This window comes from Sprattus sprattus (genome assembly GCF_963457725.1).
Source record: "Sprattus sprattus genome assembly, chromosome: 12".
Classification (NCBI taxonomy): domain Eukaryota; kingdom Metazoa; phylum Chordata; class Actinopteri; order Clupeiformes; family Clupeidae; genus Sprattus; species Sprattus sprattus.
The window spans coordinates 7,966,252-7,989,628 of record NC_137910.1 but is presented as its reverse complement, the minus strand read 5'-3'; the positions used below and the strand labels follow the sequence as shown (position 1 = coordinate 7,989,628).

Genomic DNA, 23,377 nt, shown 5'->3' with positions numbered 1-23,377 from the left:
GGTGGGGGCTCTTTGGAGCCAATGATTATCCAGCCCTCTCACTCTCTCTCTCTGGCCCCCCCCTATTTCCCCTCCCTGCCATTGAGGAAGCAGAGAGGACAGTGTGCCAAAGCCTAGGTTCCTGTGGCAGACATCTACCCCCCACACATTCACTCACCCCCCCCCTTCCTCCACCAGCCACTCATGGCTCCCCTCATCCTGGTGCGGCCCGAACAGACAGCCATCTCTCCCACAAACCCACCGCCCTGCGCCGCTCCGACTCCCCACCCTCCTCCACTCCACTCCACTCCACTCCACTCCGCCCTCAGAGTCATGCATGGCTGAGCCCCGTCCCATCACACCACACCACACCGCGCCTGCCGCGTCGCGCCGCACCACCGCCAGGCACCGGGGCACCACAGCCCCCCTCACGGTACCTCTCCAGGCCTGGCCCCCGGCGGCGGGGCCCCCAGACCGCACCACACCGCTCACTGCAGCTCTATGCTGTGCTCTGGCTGCTATATTTACAATAGACTGCACACAGCACCATAATTAAACAGATAATTGCGACTATTATACAAAAAAGAAAAAGAAAAACAGTCAGTTTTTTGTTGTTGTTACTTCTTTTTCTCTCTCCTCGTGGTGTATTTTTGAAGCAAATGGCCTCTTTTGGTAACAAGAGGGCCCAAGAGTCGCTGTGAACTTCAAAGTTTATTTGCTGAGAATCTTTTTTTTTTTTCCCCTCTGTTTGAGTTTAAAATGTGACATCGTGTAAGGGCATGTGTTTTTGCTCTCACTCACAGAAGCAGATCTATTTCTGGGCAGCCACTTTGAGATTTTTCACTTTTTGTTTTGCTTTTGGACACTATAAAAAAAAAACAAAGCCCTGTAAATACACTCACCCCAGTCTTTCCCCAATCATTAATCACTAGCATGTTCCACCTCTCATATTCAAACATTTTCACCAACCTCAGCACTATAGCCACAGTGTATGCCCATGATCTCATCACTATTGTCCAGCTTATTCGTTATCTTTCACAGCTTTTCTTCTACATTTTTTTTTTTTTAAATAAATCAATCGCTTCCATTTCCTGCACAGCCTATACTGCATTCTGCTGTGAGTCATGTGTTTGTGTTAGCTCTATGTTTCATGTCAGCGAGCGCTTGGTTTTTCTGTAGATAAGGGGAAAGAGCTGTTCTCTGACCACTTCTCTCCATATCCTATTTCCGTTTGGATCTCATAGCAGCCTGCGAGAGGAGGATCCCACCGCTAAAGAGAAATCCCTTTTTTTTTGTGATGCACTACTAAGGATATTTATCATATGTGGACAAGGCAATAACAGCTCCTGTTAAATCCATTTAGAAATCAGAACTAGGGACTTTTGCTAAAGTAGATTTCTGTGTTTTAAGGAACATACACTGTTGTTTGTGGTGTTCCTTCACACACTGAGAAGTCATAGTGAAATGTCAAATCTGTGGCGACTGGTACTCTTCTGTCCTGATGCTTTGAACTGAAAACTGACCTAACAGCACACTGTGAAATTGGTTTCTTCCCAATAAAAGTCAGCACAGTAGCCAGAGCAGCATCCCTAATCTACTAAAACACACACACACACACACACACACACACACACACACACACACACACAAACAAACACATGCAAAAAACATGACATGGCAAAATACACTCCTCCACAATCTCTGCTGTTTAATGGACAATCAACATGGATGGTCAACACTGTCGGTACAGCATCCCCCATCTTTTTACACACACACTCAGTTAACATGACATGGCAAAAGCCCCCCCATCCCCCCCCCCCCCCCAACACACACACCCTCTCAGCTGCCTAATGGCACATCACTAATCCCAGTGATCCCCACACACACTGATGTACATTATCATAACACATTTACTCTTTCACAGCTCGCGAAGGGAACTGATCCAAGCTGATCTAAACACCCCATCCCCCCCCCCCCCCCCCCCCCCGCTTCTTTCTAGAGACTTCTCCATACGCCAGTGCCAGACAGACGTTCTTCGCATGACTCCAGTGTAACTGGACCCCCTCCAAGCCGCACGGTCGGATAGATAGGAGCTCGTCTGGGACTAATTACAGTGGGGTGAATATTCATCAATGGCCAATTTCTTGGCCTGGGCGCCAGGGCGCTTCCCTTCATTGTCACCAATCCATACGACCCGTTAAGAAGGGAAGACACATGTCATCCTAAGAGTCTAGAGTGGGTAAGGTGAATACATTCAACAAAGTGTAGCATTAGCATTCGTTTTATTTATTTATTAATTTATCGATTTATTTGTTAATTCACTTGTTTGTTTCCCTCTTTTTAAATTTACATTTAAGTTGGACATTTCTGTCTATACCTTCTGAGACCTTTGCTATGGCTTCAAACATAATCTGTGCAAAAGCAGCAGAAAGACTGCGTGCTGAATTTGCACTTATAACAGGTGCTCTGCGGTTTAAGAACTCTGTTAAAACCTTGATGGGGGTGGTGGGGGGGGTGGGTGATTTGTGGCCTGTTTTGGGGGTTCCTCCCGGTTTCATATGTCATTGCTTTGCCCAAAGGGACCCTGTGAATCCTCCACCCAATAGTGCTAATCCTGCCCAGGCGTTCAGCGAGCACCAATCGCCGTCCTTCATCTCTCACGGATGTCCCAACAGAGCTCAGAGCGGAGTCAAAACAAATCAGCGAGTGAAGATGGAGGTTGCCCAAAGTGGCGTCCTTTGGGGTTTCCTCCATCACAATTCCCACTAAACAGCCTTAAACTCCTCCCCACACCCTCACTCCCGCCACGCTCTCACCAACTGTCCTACACTCGCGAGGACAGGATTTTTTTTTTTTTAAAAGTCACTTTATTGAGGCATAGTGTAGCAATTATAGGTTGTTTTATTGCTACTGACATCATTTTTCATGTATTCAGCACATTTAAGGTATCTATTTTTTTCCTCAAAGAGAGAGAGAGTGTACACCGGTTACATGTGCTCATCATTGTTGGCATGTGGTGGTCCTCAAAGAGTTGTTAACAGTCCTTGCAACTGGAAAGAAACTGTCAAAATTAATTCCATTCAGGAGCAGTTCTTATTGGTGGATTATGGATAGGAGGGCCTAGGGTTATGCTGGGGCCATCTACAATACAAGAAAATAGGCAAGACAGTTATGTTAGACATAACATGTTGCACACAGGAAAAAAAACAGCAAATCATTCACTGATCAACACACATCAAACACAGTCAATGTTGATGTCAACAGCTCAATAGATATCAATGAGCAGGAGCCATGTTCCCACAACAATCAATGAGTTACTGACTGGTAGAGAAATTGAGTGGAAGACCATTTCAATACTACTTTCTGAGTTTGATATGTATGAATATCAGAGTAAAAAGGTCAGTACATAGACGTGTTTGCTGTTTGCTTGACTGTTTGTGTTTAGAATAATGAATAAACTAAGAATAATAACGAATCAATATAAATAAAGTAAGTATTTCAAAATATTTTAAAATAAAATCAATAAAGAATCGTCTTCACCTTGGAGCTAAATGGTATCTCCTTCTGTTTGGACGGCGTGCACTTGACTGAGATCCGCGACCTGGATCAAAAGTGATAAACATATTGACAAAGATAGCGGTCATATTTGAGGTCATTCGACGGTGCATGTGTGTTTGTGGCATCTATACTGATGCAGATTTGGGATCTGCTCACTGTTCTCTGCAGTCCCTTGCATATGGGCTCCTGGCCCTCTACCACAGGGCCTGTTGCTGTGCAGTGACGACTCACAACGCCTTGGGGTGCTGTCTCCCCAATAGCATGCTTCCTGGTTCAAAGACGTCCCTGTGGAAATGAACGAAGAAGAAAAAAATAAATGAAAAAAAAAAACATTTAGACTTAGGTTTTAATTGTAGGTTGTGACACTCGGTATAAATATTCACTACGGAGCCCAAAACATTAACAATCTTCTGGAAAGGCATACCATACAATTCCTCGTGGCCTAAACCCCGCCGCCATCTCCCCACAGGACTCTAGCAGTGATTACTAGTTGAGTTTCAGGCATAAATTAAAGACATACCTTTTTATAAGTCTGCTCTCGAGCCGCCAGCATAAGAAGAGTATCATTTTTCACAGACTGTCTCTACTATCTAGAGCACAATCATCTTATTACAAAACAAAAAAAATTACAAACAAAGGAGAAGTATGAAAAAGATGACCGACTTCTGCAAAACACACACTTAAAACACAAATAGTTGAGTCAGATTGTTGTCTATACTTTTTTGATTGCTCTTGGTTAGAAATTGCAGGAGAATGCTTTTTTTTCCCCCCTCAGCATTATGCTTCCCCCTGGCCCTGAGGAATTAAATACTATGGCTCGGGCCTACAATTTTCCAATCATGCTGTCAGCACATGATTCCAATATTTACTGAAACAACAGATTTAAAAGCGGGGGGAAGATGGTTGCCTGCCATGCGGGAAAGACAAAACCCTTAAATTGAACATTATTGCAGCATCCAGACAACAGAATGTTCCAGATCTTGACATATGTCTGCTTTCCCTTTGTTAAGAAAATCCCCAAAATGCCAATAATCTGATCCTTTTTTATTTGCCTCTGCATGGATAAATCTCAGGCTAATGCATATAAACAGCCAAATCATCCAACCACTCATAAATGAAGCACCAACTGTATTTTTATGATGTGTGGCTTTCTCTGTACCTTTTTTTTTTGTAAAGAAACACCAAACGTACATTAAAACCAATAAAGTTTTGATAAAACTGCAAACAGCTCGCAGATGATTCACACTCTATGGCCAACCCCGTAAAACACCTGATTCTGATTCGACCAGGGCTGAATCCGTTTCGGAGCAGGCTACTATCTGCCCTGCCGCAAGGCAATCCATGTGACGTGCTGCTCAGTGTCAGGATGTGGAGAAAAAAAAAAAAAACAGATGGATACAATTTTGCAGTTGGAGCGCTTTTAATCTGGCGAACAGAACCGCAGCGCACTGGATGCCGTTTGAAAGAAAAGGGAGTCTGAGGGGTTTTGTAAACGGCCCCCACATTGTAATTTTGTTGTCTTGTTATGTTACTTAATATAGCACACTTCCTATAAAAAGCAACCCTGAATTATTCCTGTTATGACAAAGCATCCTGTGGATCCAGAACTGTCTGCCACCGGAAAACTGGCTATGCCAGGACTCAGCTGGATCCGATTAGGCGGACTGTTGGGTATTGTTATGTCGGGGGGGCACCAACTGCTTTACATTGTTTGGTTGCATACTCTCAGCTATTATTCTTTACTTTTTGATTTACAACATATGGATAATAATGATAGGCTGTCTTTAGAAAGCGCCGGAGTGTGTGGGCAACGGTCTGTGCCGCTGGAATCGCAGTGGAGACAGAATCTTTTAACCATGTCTGCACGCGCTTTCTGTTGGCTGTAAAGCAGCGCTGATGGGCCGCAATATTACAAAGCAAAGCTGATCAAATGTTGTGAAACATTTCAAAGGCTTCAGCTGTCATAAACTGGTTCCATGGCTGCATCTTTGATGCTGTAAAACAGCAAGGTCAACATTAACGTTCTCAAACAGACTGTGTCTGTATAAACAAGAGTTCTGGGACCTGTCAGTTAACAAAAAGAAAAAAAATATTGTATGTAAATATTACAAGAGACATAAAACTGGAAAGGCATCAAGCAAATCTCACCAGGTTCTTGCTGAGTTCTCCGTGGAGCTGACTGTATTGTTCTACCACGTCTCCTGCAGGTATTGAGAACCAGTTCTCTGAGAGAATAGAACTGTGGGATCCATGAGCTCTGCAAACGATTGGGCATATCATTTGTCTTTGCTACGCAAAATTGTGTAATCAATATTCCCATTTGTGTTGGAAAATAGTGGGTTTCTATGGACTCCTAGAGGGTATCTCATCTATCAAACTGGTTGTAATTAGCATTAGGTTAAAACATAGTAGAACCATTCCTGCTACTGTGTTATCCAGTAACCTCTGTCTTTCCTGGCCTGTTTCTTTGTATTGTTACTGTGTTTTTCCTCTTTTACTAACTCTACGTGAATGTGTCATGATGATTGCTACATGTTGCCATTCTTGGCCAGGTCCCAGACAAAACTAATATGTATGGTCCAATGAGTATGAATAAATCTCACTACTCACGTTGCCCTCCAGGAGTTCTTCACAGGGCCGGCCGGAGTGTGCCAGCAGGTACTTCTGATGGAAGAGCAGGCCATCAAACATCCTCCAGGGCATCAGGTCCTCCATGCTAAAGGGAGAGCCGCAGGCACTGTTGGCCGCCACCAGGTAGGTGAGCCCCCGCACAAACAGGGAGCCCAGCTGCACAGCCCTGGGGTCCACACAGGGAACCTGCCCAGGGGAGAACAGAAGTCAAAATGAGTGTAAGTTCACATCTACGACTAGATAGTGTGTAGTGGTCTAAAGCCACCAGGGTTCGTATTGCATTTTATTCCTTTACCCTAATCCAGGTTCGTAATCCCAGGGTCTCTCCCGACCCCAACCCCTTCTCTTACCGGATCCCGGGTTCATACACCCAAGAGGGTGAACCCCGCAACCCTCCCACCCTCTAACCGGGACGGCCTGTGGCATGCCATAGTATAACAAGAGCAATCCGAGATTTCTGACCTCCAGCAAGGATCTGGATCCGGATCATCCTGAAATTTTAATGGGGATGTCCCAGGACCAAGATTCACCTCTTGTGAAAATTTCAGAAAGATCCGCCCAGTAGTTTCTGAGAAATCTTGTCCACAGACAGACAAACAGACGGACAAATAAATAAATTAACGGACCCGATCGCATAACCTCCTTGCTGGAGGTAATGACAGTGAAGTTTAGATAATTAGGCAGTGCATCATTCAGACACTGAGATATGCATGTGACATTTTTTTTCGAGGTGTATCTTAAGGTGTATCTATGGTTGTCCCTGTGTCCTAAAACATCGTAAGTATGGAGGGATGGGGGGGGTTAGGGACACCAGACACCACTGTTGAGCCTTTGTGGGCCTAATTCAACAAAACACAGACAAAGGAAAGTACCCACTTGATAACCCCAGTGAAATGATCACAAAGGCATCTTCGTTGTTGTTGTTGTTGTCGTTGTCGTTGGTAAGCATCTTTAAGTATCATTATGATGGTTGTAGAGCACCCTGTTATTAAATAACTAAGACTAGGTTGTTAGGTATGATTACTTGTGACAGTGAGAGGTTTGGCCCCTGTGGGATCGCCTCAACCAATAGTATGATTAATGAAACATCTTGTGTATGACTGAAAAAAATATATGTTGTTGCTTTGCAAATTATTTTAATCTCTGTGATACACATTATAGAGATCAACAAATGTAGTGGGACATCTGTGGCATCTTCCCACCAAACTGTACCAGGGAAATGAACAAAGGGACTGAGGGGCCCCCACAGCCCTCATCTGGTACAATACACCTCCACCGCACCATCTGCACTAACTCAGTGGGGGTGAAGGTGTATAACTGACCTCACTGTGCCACAGTGGTTTTAAGGTCCTGTTTCAGAGAGATGTTATTTCAAACAATAAGCCCCACACATCAAACACACAGAAAAAGGCAACAAGAGACGTGTGGCAGGAGAGCTTGAGTGGTTATTTCCAGGACTTCACGCACGCACACCCACTAACACAGCCCTGGGGCTGCTCACCTGTCCAGGACGGAGAGGGACGCATGGGGCAGATGTTCTCCTAACAGTGTTTACCCTCCAGCCTCACCTGTGCCCCCCAACTCCACACACACACCACCCTTCTCTCACCCCCGCCTTCACCAGACTGGAGATAAGAGACAGGCCTGATTAGACTGATCTGTCACACACACTCGGAGAGGGGAGATTGTGGGCCTACCACCTGCTCGCCACTCAAACACAGCTTAACCTAAAGCAAACAAAGGGCAGGCGTGCAGACAGTGGCGGTCGGAGCGGCTCTCGCCTCCCAGGCGGGCGGCTGGCCGGCCGTGTACACACACACACACACACACACACACGCACACGCACACGCACACGCACTCCCTTACAGTCCCTCAGCTGACATCCCTATGTCCTGCTCTGTTTGCCCTGTGGTCTGCTGTTGTTTGAGTTGAGTGATGTGATGAGACACTAAAGCTTTAAAATGTGTGTATTTCTTACTGCAGGGCCTATCATTAGCCTCTCTGTTTTGATAGGGTTAACAAAGAGATGATGCCCCTACATTATAAACTTACTTTTGTTAATGTAACAACATGCTACATTCACGGACTGAGCATCATAGGAGATCCTTTGTCCCAGCTGCCATTAAACTCTAACTATGTGACTCTACACTATTTTGCACTATACCTCTTATCTTACACTGTACATAATCGTATTGTATTGTATTGTCTGTTTGTATCGTTTTGTCTTTACGTATTGTCTTTACTTATTGTCACTATGTGAGCTGCAAGATACCTGAATATCCCCACGGGATAAATTAAAGATATATCTATCTATCGATCTATCTTTCTATGTAACATTAACACCCATGGAACATTTTCATGTCGTTTCAATTCTCGGTTACCAAACAAGAAGAAAGGAGGAGCTATGAGGTGCCCCTGGCTAAGTGGAAACAGTGAAAGCTGTCCTGAGGAGAGAGGCACTCCTGGATCCCCAAAACAAACAAAGAACCATTCCACCAGCCAGATGCCAGCCAGCCTCGCAGACCCCTCAGGGCAGAGCCCAGGGTTTCTGGGTAACCCCTGGCTTTATTGCCACTGGGGCAAGCGACACACACACACACACACACACACACACACACACACAAACTCTGACACACACACACACACACACACACACACATACACACACATATACACACACATACACACACTTTATTGCCACTGGGGCAAGCGAGACAGACAAAAATAGGCCTCTCAGATACAAAAACACAGTGTGGGAGGGTGACGGGGGTACCGCAGAACCTGTAAATGCAAATGTCCGTGCTTCAGCGTGTTTTGTTAAGGCAGGATTAAAACCACTGACCTACTCTCAAACCTTTTGTTTCCTTTACAGGAAGGGTAATATTTATTTCTGATGCTAGAAAGATTAGGTTTTAAATTTCAGTTTTTTGAAGCGATAGGACTGACCTGCTTTAGTGTTGGATTACATTTTCATGCGTTAGTGTGTGGTTTTATGTGTGTTTGATTTGTGTGTGAAGACTGACTATGTATGTGTGAGAAGCATGCATTTGTGTGTGTGTGTGTGTGTGTGTGTCACTATGTGTGTGTGATTCCCCCAACATTCTGATGCAGTGGCATCCTCATTCCCTTTCTCTCGGGCACATTCCCTCAGTGTGCCTGAACCCAGGCCATGGGATGGCCAGCAAGGGAGTCTGGAGGGAGGACTCGGACAGTCCCCGGAGTCCCTCTGCCATCTGTCTCTCCCAACCCTCAACCGCCCCTCTCCGCTCCCTCCCTCCCTCCCTCCCGTCCTCTCATCTCTTCTCTTCTCCATTCCTCTCCTCCTCCTCTGTCTTGTCCTCCACCCCTTCTGAGATTTCAGGCAGATGTGACAGTATCGCTCCTGACGGGGGAGGGAACAATGGCGCGTGCGACAGGTGCTCCCCTGTGAGAGGACACCCCCCCACCCCAACCTCTTAAAAAAAAAGAAAAAGAAACTCCAGCTCCCGGGAGGCAGGACAGCCTTGTGCGCTTTAATCTGGTCAACAGCAGGCTGTCGCCACTGCGCATACACACACACACACACACACACACACACACACACACACACACACACACACACTTCCCCAGACCCCTCCCGCCTACCACCATTTGACACCTGCTGCTGCTGTGCACTCATTGAGAGTGCGTGTGCACACACACACTCACACTCTCACTCTCTCTCCCTCACACGCACACAATCATTCAGAACTCAATCGCAGGCATGAAAACAACACTCACACAGCTTCATCTGGGCAGAGACTCAAACACACCGCCCTGCCTGTTGTCCTGCTTACATATTAACATCAAATGGTCTGCCCAGAACGGAACAAAAGGAAACACTGAGTCTATTGTCTACTTTGGGGGATTGCAACATCCTTCCCTGTTCCACAATAGTCACAAACCAAAAATGTAAACATTACCTACTATTAAAAAACAGCAAACAAACGGTTGTATGTTATATATTTAGTTAATGTATATATAATTCTCTGACATTCATCCAATTAAAGTATGTTAGAAGATCAGACCAAAATTACATTAACCCCTTATCACTCTTTTGTGGCAGGCCGACCGTCTCATGCTTGGCCACTCAAACACGTACCCACAAGAGGTCAACACATCCACTGTAACTTAAACATTCACAGTGAGTAAACAGGTCTAGGAAATCCTCCACATCCCCCCCAAGACTAGTGGAGTTGGATATTTGTGTGTGTGTAAGTATGTGTGTGTGTGCATCTGGGTATCTGTGTCTATGTGTGTAGGGGGGTTTTTAACAACGCCCCAAGCGCCGTCTGAGACCAAAACTGCTCAGGGGGCCTCCGTAAATCAAGAGGTGGCTTCCTAAATGTCTCTGCTGGGGTTCTAATTCAGCCCCCCCCCCCCCCAAAGCACCATCTATTATCTGCAGACTGGAGCGGCGGCAGCACTGCACAGTGCTGTGCTATCGGGGCCATGAGGGGCTGGCTGGGAGAGAACCGCGGGCCGCCCTCGGCGGCGGTCTGAAATAGCGCGCATGGCAGGTTTAAATTAGGGGTGGGCGGGCGAAACGGAGCTGTGGTCAGCGTCGGAGCCCGTCAGCCTGCCAGCGCATCGCACTCCTCAGGTTCAGCCCACAATTAGAGCAGTTTCAGTTTGCTTTCCTTTTTGTAGCGCAGGAAGAGGAGGGTGTGGATGGGTGGGGAGGGGATGGGAGAGAGGAATGTCACAATTTTGCCCAAAATTATCCCCATGGACTTTTTTTCTTCTTCATCTTTCTTTTTCCCACATTGACTTGCAAACTGAGTTAAAGAAAAATAAGAGAATAAAACTATTTTTCCCCTGTCCCAAAAAGAATAATACTCTAGACCTCTCTTGAGAGAAAATCGTGGCCTTAATTCCACACACTAACCCTTCTTTGTTGTTGTGCTGGTTTGGCCTGAGATCAAGTTGTTTCAAACAAGATGGCCACCGAAATGGCAACAGCTCTGCTGTTTCCATGGCGGCAGACAACAGACAAGGCAGGCAATCATATCTTGGCTCCTGCACCAAAACGTTGACAGCAGTAATCCAAGAATCTAAAAAATGCATACCTACATCTGTAAGTTGAAGATAAAACACTGTAATGCAAATGTGAAATGAAGTGATGAAAGGGGTAATGCGTCATGAGTAAACAAACAAACAAACTGTCTAGAAAGAAAGGAACTGTTTGGGTTTGCAGATTCTCTATTCTAACCCACTCCAACCTCAATGTGGGATACAAACAGACAGAGGGTGTTTCTGTTGTCATGCTAACTACGAACAGAGTGACTAACGACGACAACTTAATAGAGGAGGTTAATGGGACTCACCTTTGTGTGGCACAAGTCTGTGTACGTCTTGAACCTGACACAGACGGCCTGACTCAGATAAGCATCTACATCTTCCAAAGAAAGGTGTGTCACCTGAAAACAATCACAAAGAGTCACAAAATAATCAAACCATCACATCTTGACGCTGACTGTGTTGTTGTAGGCACTGAACACAATATGGCCACTGATATACACAACTCCCACAAGTCAAAGGTGATTATCACATGAGAAAACTATGAACGGCGCCCCTAAGTTGTGGCTGTGGAGTCTGGGACAGTCTTTAACACAACAAACAGAGATAGAAAGGAGCCTCAGCATAAATGCAAACATGAAGCAAAATGCAAGTGACGGAACAGTCACAGGCGTAACCTGATAGTTTGTGGCACAATAACACGATTATGTGGCCAGCACAGAAATGTCTGTAGCGCGTCTTTCATGGCTACGGCCACTGATTTGTCTCACGATGATGTGGAAATCTTGGCTTCATCTCGGTGACCACATCTGTTTCAAACAAATGGAGAGAATGTACATCTTGCGTTCTAATGCTAGCTCATCTAATGCTAGCTCATGAGATGTTACACGTGATATTAAAAAGAGACGGACCAAATGTAGCACCAAAGGTAGCTGCGGACTGTGGAACAGAGCAGGCCCCCATCTGACAAAGACATGGCCCAGTAGTGGCTGGTGAAAATGTTTAGTAGATGGGACTCCACCTTGATCAACTAAATGTAGTTACTGCTCCAGTGTCATGTAATGTTTCTGTAGTACAACACATAGTGTGCCAAAACACGATTCATGGTACATTGACATACCTGTGTTTTCATCAGAATACAACAAGGCAACACTGCATGTATGTTTATTGTTTACTTATGTAACACTATGTGGACCAGTGGGATACCTTAATGATGTGGTTGGACACTCGAGTCATGGAAGTTTAAAGCAATATTATGCAGATATTTTCCATTTTCAAGGTAGCTAGTTTGTATAACATCTTCAAATTCCATTTGACAGTTTTTGGTCATGTGAAGGCTAGATTAACACACCTGTCCTACCCACTAAGTTACTAGGCTGTTTAATGTGTACTTTTGTGCCCCATGTCTGAAACTCAGTGGAAAATGTAAGAACAGCTTTCACAGCATATCATCATAAAATCTACTGTCAAAAATACATCTTTTAACAGGCAAGGAAGATTTTATTTCTGTGAAGTGGGACATTGATGGTACTATCCAGGCCAGTCTTTTCACTGTTGGGTAGATAGCATGCTAGTTTTAGACCAAAATGCCATAATGCGTCTTTACAAAAGCACATCTCTGCAGTCCACAGACATGCGTCTGAGCCAGTCTGACTATTGATCAGGCTGTTAGTGACCTCAACATTTAAAAAAAGATCTTTGTGTGATTCACACCGATTATAGTCAAAAGTGTACAAGGATATTTGTAATTTGAGGAGATTTATTGCTAATGGCATTGCGGTCCACTACTATGTCTTTTGTATTTGCTCAACTACAGAAGAACTGTGGAAAACTGCAGTTGGCTTTCTAAATCGAATGCTATTTGTCACAAGTCAAGCGAGTGCACTACGATGGTAAACTCTCTGACAGATCTTTACATTTTTTTTAATCATAACTGAATTGCAAAGTCTGATTCATGGCGCACAACTATGAACATATAAGAACATCTATATTTCATTTAATGAAAAACACACATTAGAGAATGCTTTTGTCACTCAACCGTTGTAAAATCTGTATTGCAGGCATATGTCTTCCCAAACCACTGAAGTAAACAACACACAGCTGATTCTGTGACAAATCCACAACAGACCAGAGCCTCATCCATTCCCATCAGCTGCTGCACAACACAAAAGCAAGCGCCCTTTCCTTTGAAACACTCGACTTTGTAAATCAAACCATTGGGTCTAAAAGCACAGCAACATAAAAGTAATATGAACCACATAATAAACAAGTTATATAAACCACATAAATAATATGACTGTCGAAGACAGACAAAGCAATAAGATAGAATCTGTTCTAATAATAAAGGGTAGGGGGATGAGGACAAACAACAGTCAGTAACACAGGACCAAGTTTATAATATTACATTAATATTAATATTACAGTGTGTATCAAAATAAGGTTCAACAGAAAATGAGTTCAGGTTTTACAAAATGATAATGGTACAGAATTCCATACCAATAAGATTAGCACTATTGCTATGGATCTTTGTCTAAGGTTGATTAATTGGCACATTCCCTATTGTTCAAGTGTATCGGAGTTGCAGTGTTTAGCTATGATGCCTTCCAAGCAGTTGACCCAGGTTGGTCTCTGGTCAAAGCAGGCTGCCTTTGTAAAGACGCTTCGGGCCCAATATTAATTAATTGATTATGGTCAATAACTTTTAATCAATTAACGATGTCTCACAAGTTACTGACTCATCATACGGCCTACGATGACTAAGCCGCACCATGGAGGCCACCAACAGGGGGCTATTGGGCCCTGTGAGGCGCGGCCCGAAGGAAGTGCTAGCGATCTGTCAGAGAGTTTACCATCGTAGTGCACTCGCTTGACTCGTGACAAATAGCATTCAATTTAGAAAGCCAACTGCAGTTTTCCACAGTTCTTCTGTAGTTGAGCAAATACAAAAGACTCAGTAGTGGACCGCAATGCCATTAGCAATAAATCTCCTCAAATTACAAATATCCATGTACACTTTTGACTATAATCGGTGTGAATCACACAAAGATCTTTTTTTAAATGTTGGGGTCACTAACAGGAGGTACCCGTGCCAGCCAGGGGCCTCCTCCCCGCGCACCGACAGAGTGCCGCGCCAGGACTCACCACAGCAGGGAAGGCAACCATTCATTGGACCTTTTCCACTCATAGATAGATAGATGGATACTTCATTAATCCCGAGGGAAATTAAGTTAATCCAGTAGTTTATACACTTAACTCACAAACATACATACGGACATGAATCACAATAAAAACAACACACATAGGGAGAACATGTACACAGAGACTGGGGTGTTTACAAGTACAGGATAGATCTGGCCCTATATTACAGTGTGATAAACACCATGTTCCCTAATGCTATGGAACGGAAGTAACAGAACTATTGGCATTAAAACAATTCCGGACTAATAAAATTAAAACTATTGGCACAGAATCTAATTCCATAGGAAAAGTGCACTAACTACAGTTCTGGTTCCGTAGCCATAGTTGGGGCCTTTCTTTTAGTTAGAAGTGAAAAATCACTGGAAAAAAGCATACACAATTAATTTGATAGATTAAATAAGTAGTTTTGTCTAAAACCAGAGAGCAAACCAGCTTATTGCCAAGAGACCTGTTTTGCAAACACTAAAAAAAGCAGACATTTGTTTGCAGAAATGTTAAGATGACAGTTGCCAGGTGAGTCCGTGGTAAACAGGAGACTGAGAACAGTGAACTGAGCTGTGTACAGGATGAGACTCCACTTTTTCAGGAAGCTCAGGTCATTAAATGTGTGCAGCAAGTTGTTGCATATCTACTTCCACTCTGTGTGCACATTTGCAGCAACTCTAAGAAACTGAACTAACTTATAAAGAAGGCTGGCTCTGTGCTGGGGACTTCTCTGGAGCATCTAGAGTTGGTCATGGAAAGAAGGATGTTTTGCTGCTGAACCTAACAGACAAAACCACCTTCCCCAACTCAACCTATTGGTCAAACAACAAAATTATATATAGTAATTATATGCTCTGCTTGTTTATACCTCACCTGTAGGACGATGTATGTGACCAGGCATACAACAACTACCAATGGAACTTCAAGGGTATCCAGGACCTCAGCATATTCCTTTAGCTCAAGGAGAGCCAGGAACGTGGACAACTGTAGATGTCTCACTTCAGTGTGTTTCCTAAACCACAGGTCTTTCAAATCTGGTCTTATATCTGTTGGATGAACACATATTATATCAAAAAGACAAAATGAGCTATTCCTAAAGGATTAGTTTAACTGATGTGAGCCCTTCCCAGATGTGAAAAAATAACACATTAACCTTAGTACCTGAATCACTGGACTGCTTAGGCGACACCATTTTGGGTTCCTCGAGTTTGTTTCCAGGAAAGACAAACCACTCCTTCACTGCAGGTATTGGCACAGCATGGTCTATTAAAGAGACAATCATATCACATATCCAGCTCATAGAGGTACTCTCAGTACATTTTCTGTTCACATCTTGAATCGCATGCAGCTGGTTTTTAATCCCTTGTGTGAACAGAAAATCACTTCAGAGGAATATTCAAATAGTGCAGGATATTGATTAATGATAAGCTCACAGGTCAAGGGTACAGGATGTGTTACTTTACAGGATATAAAGGGTGAAAAGCGCCTGTTATCAAACTGGACTTCACTGTGATATAAACCCTCAGAGCTTGACACTTAAACTGAGATCTTCCAAGCTTAAAAGCATGACAAAGCAGTCCTAAAGCATGACCAAGCAGTCCTACACATTGTAGGAGTTTGGCAAACACCTTACCTGGTTGTGCTGGCAGCAGAAGACCATATACAGCCGCGGAAAAAATTAAGAGACCACTTCAAAATTATCAGTTTCTCTGGTTTTACTATTTATTGGTATGTGTTAAAGTAAAATGTACATTTTTGTTTTATTCTATAACCTACTGGCAACATTCCTACCAAATTTCAAATAAAAATATTGTCATTTAGATCATTTATTTGCAGAAAAATGACAATTGGTCAAAATAGCAAAAAAGATGCAGTGTCTTCAGATCTCGAATAATGCAAAGAAAACAAGCTCATATTCATTTTTAAACTACACAATACTAATGCTTACACTTAGGAAGAGTTCAGAAATCAATATTTGGTGGAAAAACCTTGATTTGAAATCACAACTTTCATGTGTCTTGGCATGCTCTCCACCAGTCTTTCACATTGCCGTTGGGTGACTTTATGCTACTCCTGGCGCAAGAATTCAAGCAGCTCGGCTTCTTTTCATGGCTTGTGACCATCCATCTTCCTCTTGATCACATTTCAGAGGTTTTTGATGGGATTCAGGTCTCGAAATTGGGCTGGCCATGACAGGGTCCTGATCTGGTGGTACTCCATCCACACCTTTACTGGCCTGGCTGTGTGGCATGGAGCATTGCCCTGCTGGAAAAAACACTTCTCAGAGTTGGGGAACATTGTCAGAGCTAAAGGAAGCAAGTTTTTCTTCCGGGACAACGTTGTACTTTGCCTGGCTGAGGTTTGTAAAAGACCATAAGGATTGAAAAAAGCGGACTGGAGGGTCTTCTAGTTCGTCTTCTCTGATGAGTCCAATTTTCAGCTTTGCCCAACACATGGTCGTCTGATGGTTAGACGGAGACCTGGAGAGGCCTACAAGCCAGAGAGTCTTGCACCTACTGTGAAATCGGACTCATCAGAGAAGACGAACTTAGAAGAACCTCCAGTCCGCTTTTTCAATCCTTATGGTCTTTTACAAACCTCAGCCAGGCAAAGTACAACGTTGTCCCGGAAGAAAAACTTGCTTCCTTTTGCTCTGACAATGTTCCCCAACTCTGAGAAGTGTTTTTTCCAGCAGGGCAATGCTCCATGCCACACAGCCAGGCCAGTAAAGGTGTGGATGGAGTACCACCAGATCAGGACCCTGTCATGGCCAGCCCAATTTCGAGACCTGAATCCCATCAAAAACCTCTGAAATGTGATCAAGAGGAAGATGGATGGTCACAAGCCATGAAAAGAAGCCGAGCTGCTTGAATTCTTGCGCCAGGAGTAGCATAAAGTCACCCAACGGCAATGTGAAAGACTGGTGGAGAGCATGCCAAGATACATGAAAGTTGTGATTTTAAATCAAGGTTATTCCACCAAATATTGATTTCTGAACTCTTCCTAAGTGTAAGCATTAGTATTGTGTAGTTTAAAAATGAATATGAGCTTGTTTTCTTTGCATTATTCGAGATCTGAAGACACTGCAACAATTTTGCTATTTTGACCAATTGTCATTTTTCTGCAAATAAATTATCTAAATGACAATATTTTTATTTGAAATTTGGTAGGAATGTTGCCAGTAGGTTATAGAATAAAACAAAAATGTACATTTTACTTTAACACATACCAATAAATAGTAAAACCAGAGAAACTGATAATTTTGAAGTGGTCTCTTAATTTTTTCCGCGGCTGTATATGCTCTCTGACCGGCTGAAACACAGAGGCCTGAGAGGGGAGTTCAGTGTTCTCTTCATCTTCAAGAGTGTTGCTGCATTCAACCACTCCATCGTACAGGATATTATAAATCATAAAGCACTCGGCCCGTGTGTGCTTCTCTTTGGCAGCCTGCAGTGTTAAAATTACCAAATTCATCATTCAAAACTAGTTTCATGCAAAGGTTGGTGTTAAAGAACTCAATTTATTCATTAAAAAAATACATTTTTACCTTCAATATAGCCGCATCAACAAACCTCTCCATTGCACAGACTGAACCAGTATCACACAACTCTTGATTGGTCCATGGAAATCTTTGACCTGGAAGTACATAGGAATGCATTCCATTTTCCAGTAGCTGTGTGTCTGCAACAGAGAGTGATAGAGAGGCGATGCCCCCAGACCCATCTCTGAGGGGGTGACAACTGCTTATGAAATCCGCAACAGCAAACACCTTCTCCCCTTGATGTCTCCCATGCCTGTTACGATACTCATTGATAGCTCTGTCTCGGACATGCCTCATACAGGTCTCTGGGACAACATCATTCCCCAGAAGACAGGCGATCAGTGGGAGGTCTGTTTTTTCCAGCCCCAGGGCATGACATAGCCTTTCCCTGGAGAACAGCACTGTAGTCATGCTCTGCAAACAAAGCTTACTCGCAGACAGGTAAGGAACTGTATCGTATATGACAAAATCTGAGTCCTGGCCTAAGATGCCCATGTAGTTGTGACTGTTGGCATAGCTGGCAATCTCATAGTCACCCTCTCGGGTGGAGCACCTGGTCTCTTGTCCCAGTGACTTGAGGGCAAACCGGGAAAAGGTGGCCAGGCCAGAGGGGAGGGAGAACATGTCCCTGCCAGGTTGCTGGCCGTCACGCTTAATAAGGTGGAATATCTTAGCGATGTCCTTGTTTGACCTGAGCCGACGTCGCACCCATTCAGCTCGCTTACGCTCCTCCACCACCCCATCGAAGTAAAACACCAGCTTAATACCTGCTGCAGAAAATGCAGATACGAACTCATTCAGAATGTGCATGTACTCTTTCCACTGTCCTCCATGAACCCACGCTTGGCAGCTATACCACTGTCTTACACAGGCCATTCCATCAACCACCAGTGTGGGAGTGCTGCCTGGGTGTGCAGTCATGTGATCCACTGCCATCTTTCTTAAGTCCACTTTTTTGCATGTGTCTGGGCAGCAGTTCTCCATGAAGTGGTTCAGTCCCTGAACACCCATTGTATATACTCATTTAATTATTTAAATATTCGAACAAATTGGGCTCTCAGCAAAAGTCTGTTATAGGACTATTGATAGGCTATTTCTTTAGAGTGAACATAGCCTACCATCATAGAGTACATTGCACTCTACACTGGTTCGCAGAATCACAAACACGAATAACTTCGTTTAAAAGAAAAGTCAGAATTCATACCAGTTGCTATGCAATAACATTTTAGCGCAGTTCGGTGTTAGACGTATCTTTCAAAGAAAGAAGTCTAGGCTAAATGTCATAGTATCTATGGAAGTAATATATTTCTAGCAAGATCATGCTAGCCATTGAGGCTAACCAGGAGAAGTCACAAATCAACTGCTGCCGCAGGGTTCGTCTACCAAAGAAAACATAAACTCAAAGAGGTTTACTTAGTGCCTGAAATACAGTACTCAGTCTTATTATGAACTAAATGTATGCTCAAAATCTCTCCACACACGTTCAAATGAAACCGGTATAAATCGGGGACACTATTCTTTCCAGAAGCTGTTCCATCACTGAAATTAGTCCGGGGAAATCGATGGTTGATAGCGATGTCGACGTAGGCTACATTTACAACAAAGCCTGGATACAAAGTGCCATATAACAGTTACTAAAATGCATGTATATATATCCTGCCTTTCGGTAAGATTTATCAGAATCTACCGCTACAATCAAATTAGCCTGCGTGGTATAGGGTATATAGCTTGTTCTAAACTCTTAATGGCGTCTTTAAACTCAAGTGTGATGAGTCAAACTTCAGTTTCCAATCTGCTTGAAAGCCTACAACTCTAACATACAAGCAGACAGAAAAGGTTCGTTGAATCAAAATATGAAAATAGCCTAGAGATAGTCTGGAGATAACGTGTAGCTCATGGCTAATTTAAAGTAACTTAGCCTATGACTAGATTTTCTCCTAGTGAGCTATTTGACATTTGATGTGGGCTCAGTTCTTCGCTTGTTTCTATAGGATGGAGTTGCTGCAGGTGCCTTCATTCGTCTCTGACCAGATGCTTGACCAGAGAGGTTGGGGGTTGGGTCGAAGATAGTGAAGGCGCATTCATCTTCGAGTCGGCTTCTCTGTGCGACGGAATTTACCCGAATTAAGAATGACAATTAAACCACCATTATTACCATCAGTAGGCTACTCCCATCACTATCATAGATAATCTAATACGGTTTAGAAGGGGCTCGTAAGAAAAGTGATATAGACTAAATAGGATTATAACCAGTTTGCCAGTTTAATTAACCAGCAAAAATAAAACAAAAACTGTCGTGAAGAATAGGAAAGCATTTGCTTGCTATATGACGTGTTCTATTCTCTGTGAACCTCTGGCTACAGCCAAAATTTGGCTCTGGTCAAACACGCTGCTGTGCTATTTGCTGCGTGTAACGTTTTTGTCCCCTAATTATAGTGCTTGCGGATCACTGTATTGATTTCTCTGTCCCCTTGAGGCGAAGGTTTTAAATACGAACAAAAGCACCCAGGGGAAGGGGCAGATGTTCTCTGGAGGACGTCGGCACGCGACTGACCTCAGCTCTGCTGAAGCATTCACCTCACCCCATCCTGGACGGCGCGCGCACGTCCACAAACATACACAGACTGAAGCGCTGCTCAAACTTTTCCCCTCATGACCCTAGCAACAAATATAACTTTAACATGGCTCTTCATAGCCAGCCACAGCAAGTGAGGCAATGTTTAGACAACAACGAAGAAACACAAGCCTATGCTACTTATTGTATGGATCAATTAAACACAAGTGCGCGTGTAATGGCATGTTTTTTCTTTCTTTCTCTGTGTATCGCGATTGATTCCGAGCTGTTCCGCGCCCATCATCCCCACCACCGGGGCCACGCGACACATCCTTTATTATTGTAATCAGCACACGTCCCTCCAGCAACACGCTTGGAAAGTTCTATCGGGCTACTTTCGCACCAATATCACTGTCTACCGACTGAACAGAAGTGTTCTAACAGAATATGAGACAACAATAACACCTACATTTAACCTGTAGAACTGTGTATAGTGTAGTGAAAGCTTTAACTTTAATAAAGGCTAAGTATCTAATTTGAAGTCTAATTTTATACGTGAAAAAATATATTTGAAACGATCATGAGGGGTTTCAAAGTGACCTGTTGCTTCAAAGCTTGCCATTTTATGCGATCTGTTGTCAGGTTACACGTTACATTCGCTGAACAAATTGGGTTGAGCAAGGGACTTCATAATTAAAATGAGTCCTGTCATGGATGGGCAATGTTGACGTTCCCACGAACAGTTTATCGACGAAACTGCACTTTCAGCTTCCCTAACCATATGGCCAGTGCCATACCGTTGCAGGTCCTTTACATGCTTCCAGTTTAATTTGGCTGAAGACTGTGTAATGCGTGGACGAACAGTGGAGACATGCAGTTGAAATGTGGAGGTGGGGGGGGGGGGGGGGGGGGGGAACGCCATTTGGTTGGGAGCAGATGGTTGGCTTGGGGGGCTGTCCGCGTCTAAAGGCGTGTCGTGCCCTTCAGAGAGAATCCCCAAGGGCTCCCTCTTGTATTCCAAATCAATGAAAATTAAAGCGCAAAGAAAAGATGAATAGTCAGACCTCGAGTCCCTTCTTTGTTCATTGCAGCTACTGGTGGGCAGGAGTTAAAGTACAACAGCCCCCTATAGAAACACTTAAGTTAAACAGTCTCTCCATAGTTCACCTTCTGAAAGAAGGAGGAGTGCGAAAAAGGAGCTTTCTGCTTGATTTAACCAAGACAGAATCGCGTGGCATAAATTAAGTTTGAAAAGAATAAGTGTAGTGGGCATGATTCTGAAGGATTTTACCATGCCTTTCGGTTACGCTTTGCTGCAGTAATCGAGAAATGTGTGCCACGTCAATGTAAAGAACCGCCTGACTGGGCTATAGGGTGATGGAAGTGTTTGGATATTTCATGTGAAGGCTTCTCACTGACTGAACAAGTGCTTACTTAGTACCCACAATCAACATATGTGACCTGCCATAACAACAACACAATAATCAATACACTTGGCAACGCATTCTGAGTATGTACAGTGCATGGCTAGTGTGTTGTCTGACATCAACTCACCAACAGGTGGATTTTTTCCGGCGCTGAAAACTGTGAACGTTATGAATGGACTGCGCGTTATTGTCATTCCTACACGCGTCCTAAGCTCCATTGGTAATAGCATTATACGATAAAGTTGACGATATCCATGAGCAAAACACACACTCCATTGAATGGGACAGACAAAGCCGGTGTTTTTATAGCCCCAGTAAGAATCTAAAAGCTGACCTTCTTCTGGCATGCCACTCCAAAATTTCGAATGTCTTTGCGTTCCTCTGAAATGATAATACCGTTTCAATTAACGTCCTAATGAAGACCACCCCGACACCCACACGCGCGCGCGCGCGCACACACACACACACACACACACACACACACACACACACACACACACACACACAGATAGAGGAAGAATAAGGGGCTATGTAAATGTACTTTGGTAGCCTACTACCCTGGCGACAAGCCCACAAGTGAAAATCGACAGAGAGAGGGAGAGAGAGAAAGCTCGTTCAAAGATTCAGAAAATGGAGAAAAAGTACTATGACGCACTTAAAATAAATAAAATTCCTTAGCGGATTAAAGTAAGGATGACTGTTTGTGCATGTTTTTTTCCCCGTGAGAGCTCCTAAACTTTGCACATTGTTGTAGAGACGGCAGCGTGCGCCGAGGGGAGCTCTTTCTCCCTGCTATATTGTGAGGGGGAGCAGGTGTTGCCTGAATTACCATACAGCTGAGAGCACAAAGAACAAACTTATTCTTCCCTCACACAATAACAAAGTGCCTTAATGACAGCCACGCGAACGACACACACCAGCAGTTTTTACTGCCCATCAGCGTAGAGATATAAGATTGAATATGTATACTATGTATAGTCAACAAATACTTTACAGTTGGAGAACTTGTCAACATTCAAGCACACGTGTTGTAAGGATTTCAGAAGTAACTGAGATGTGGAAACTTTAAAGTTTTTACAAAAAGAAAATAACTACGTGACCTATTTTTTCAGCAAGACCTTTTTCAAATTGAGAAAAAAAGAGAATGAAGTGAAAGTTCTATACATGTCATTTGGACACATTGAGAAACACAAAACATGGTTGAAGAAAATAAACGACAACGATTTTAAAAACAATTCCAAATAGCCCAAACATTACGAAACAGTTGTGGTGTTTCATATATAAATAAACAACTGTTACTTGATGGCACGTTTTTTTTTTTCAAATGAGTGTTGTATCAATAAACACAAATTGGATAAAGAAAATAAAGGTATACTTTGGTTGTTTATAACTTATTAGTCAATAATTAATTGAAAATATTTATATTTATCGGTTGTTGCATGTCAAAACAATTGACAAATATAGGCT

General features: G+C 43.5%; 1 protein-coding gene across 1 annotated transcript; it reads right to left on the bottom strand.

Annotated features, from left to right (window-relative positions):
• Positions 1–2,992: 2,992 nt before the first annotated feature.
• Positions 2,993–18,940, bottom strand: fam120b (family with sequence similarity 120 member B; the record flags this gene model as incomplete). The annotated part of the gene is made up of 11 exons (XM_080848584.1): positions 2,993–3,120; positions 3,520–3,580; positions 3,694–3,822; positions 5,686–5,794; positions 6,148–6,354; positions 11,514–11,606; positions 15,262–15,434; positions 15,550–15,651; positions 15,822–15,895; positions 17,681–17,835; positions 17,936–18,940. 11 exons carry the CDS (start codon positions 18,938–18,940, stop codon positions 3,084–3,086), a joined length of 2,145 nt encoding a protein of 714 aa, XP_080704710.1. The 3' UTR covers positions 2,993–3,083.
• Positions 18,941–23,377: the final 4,437 nt, after the last annotated feature.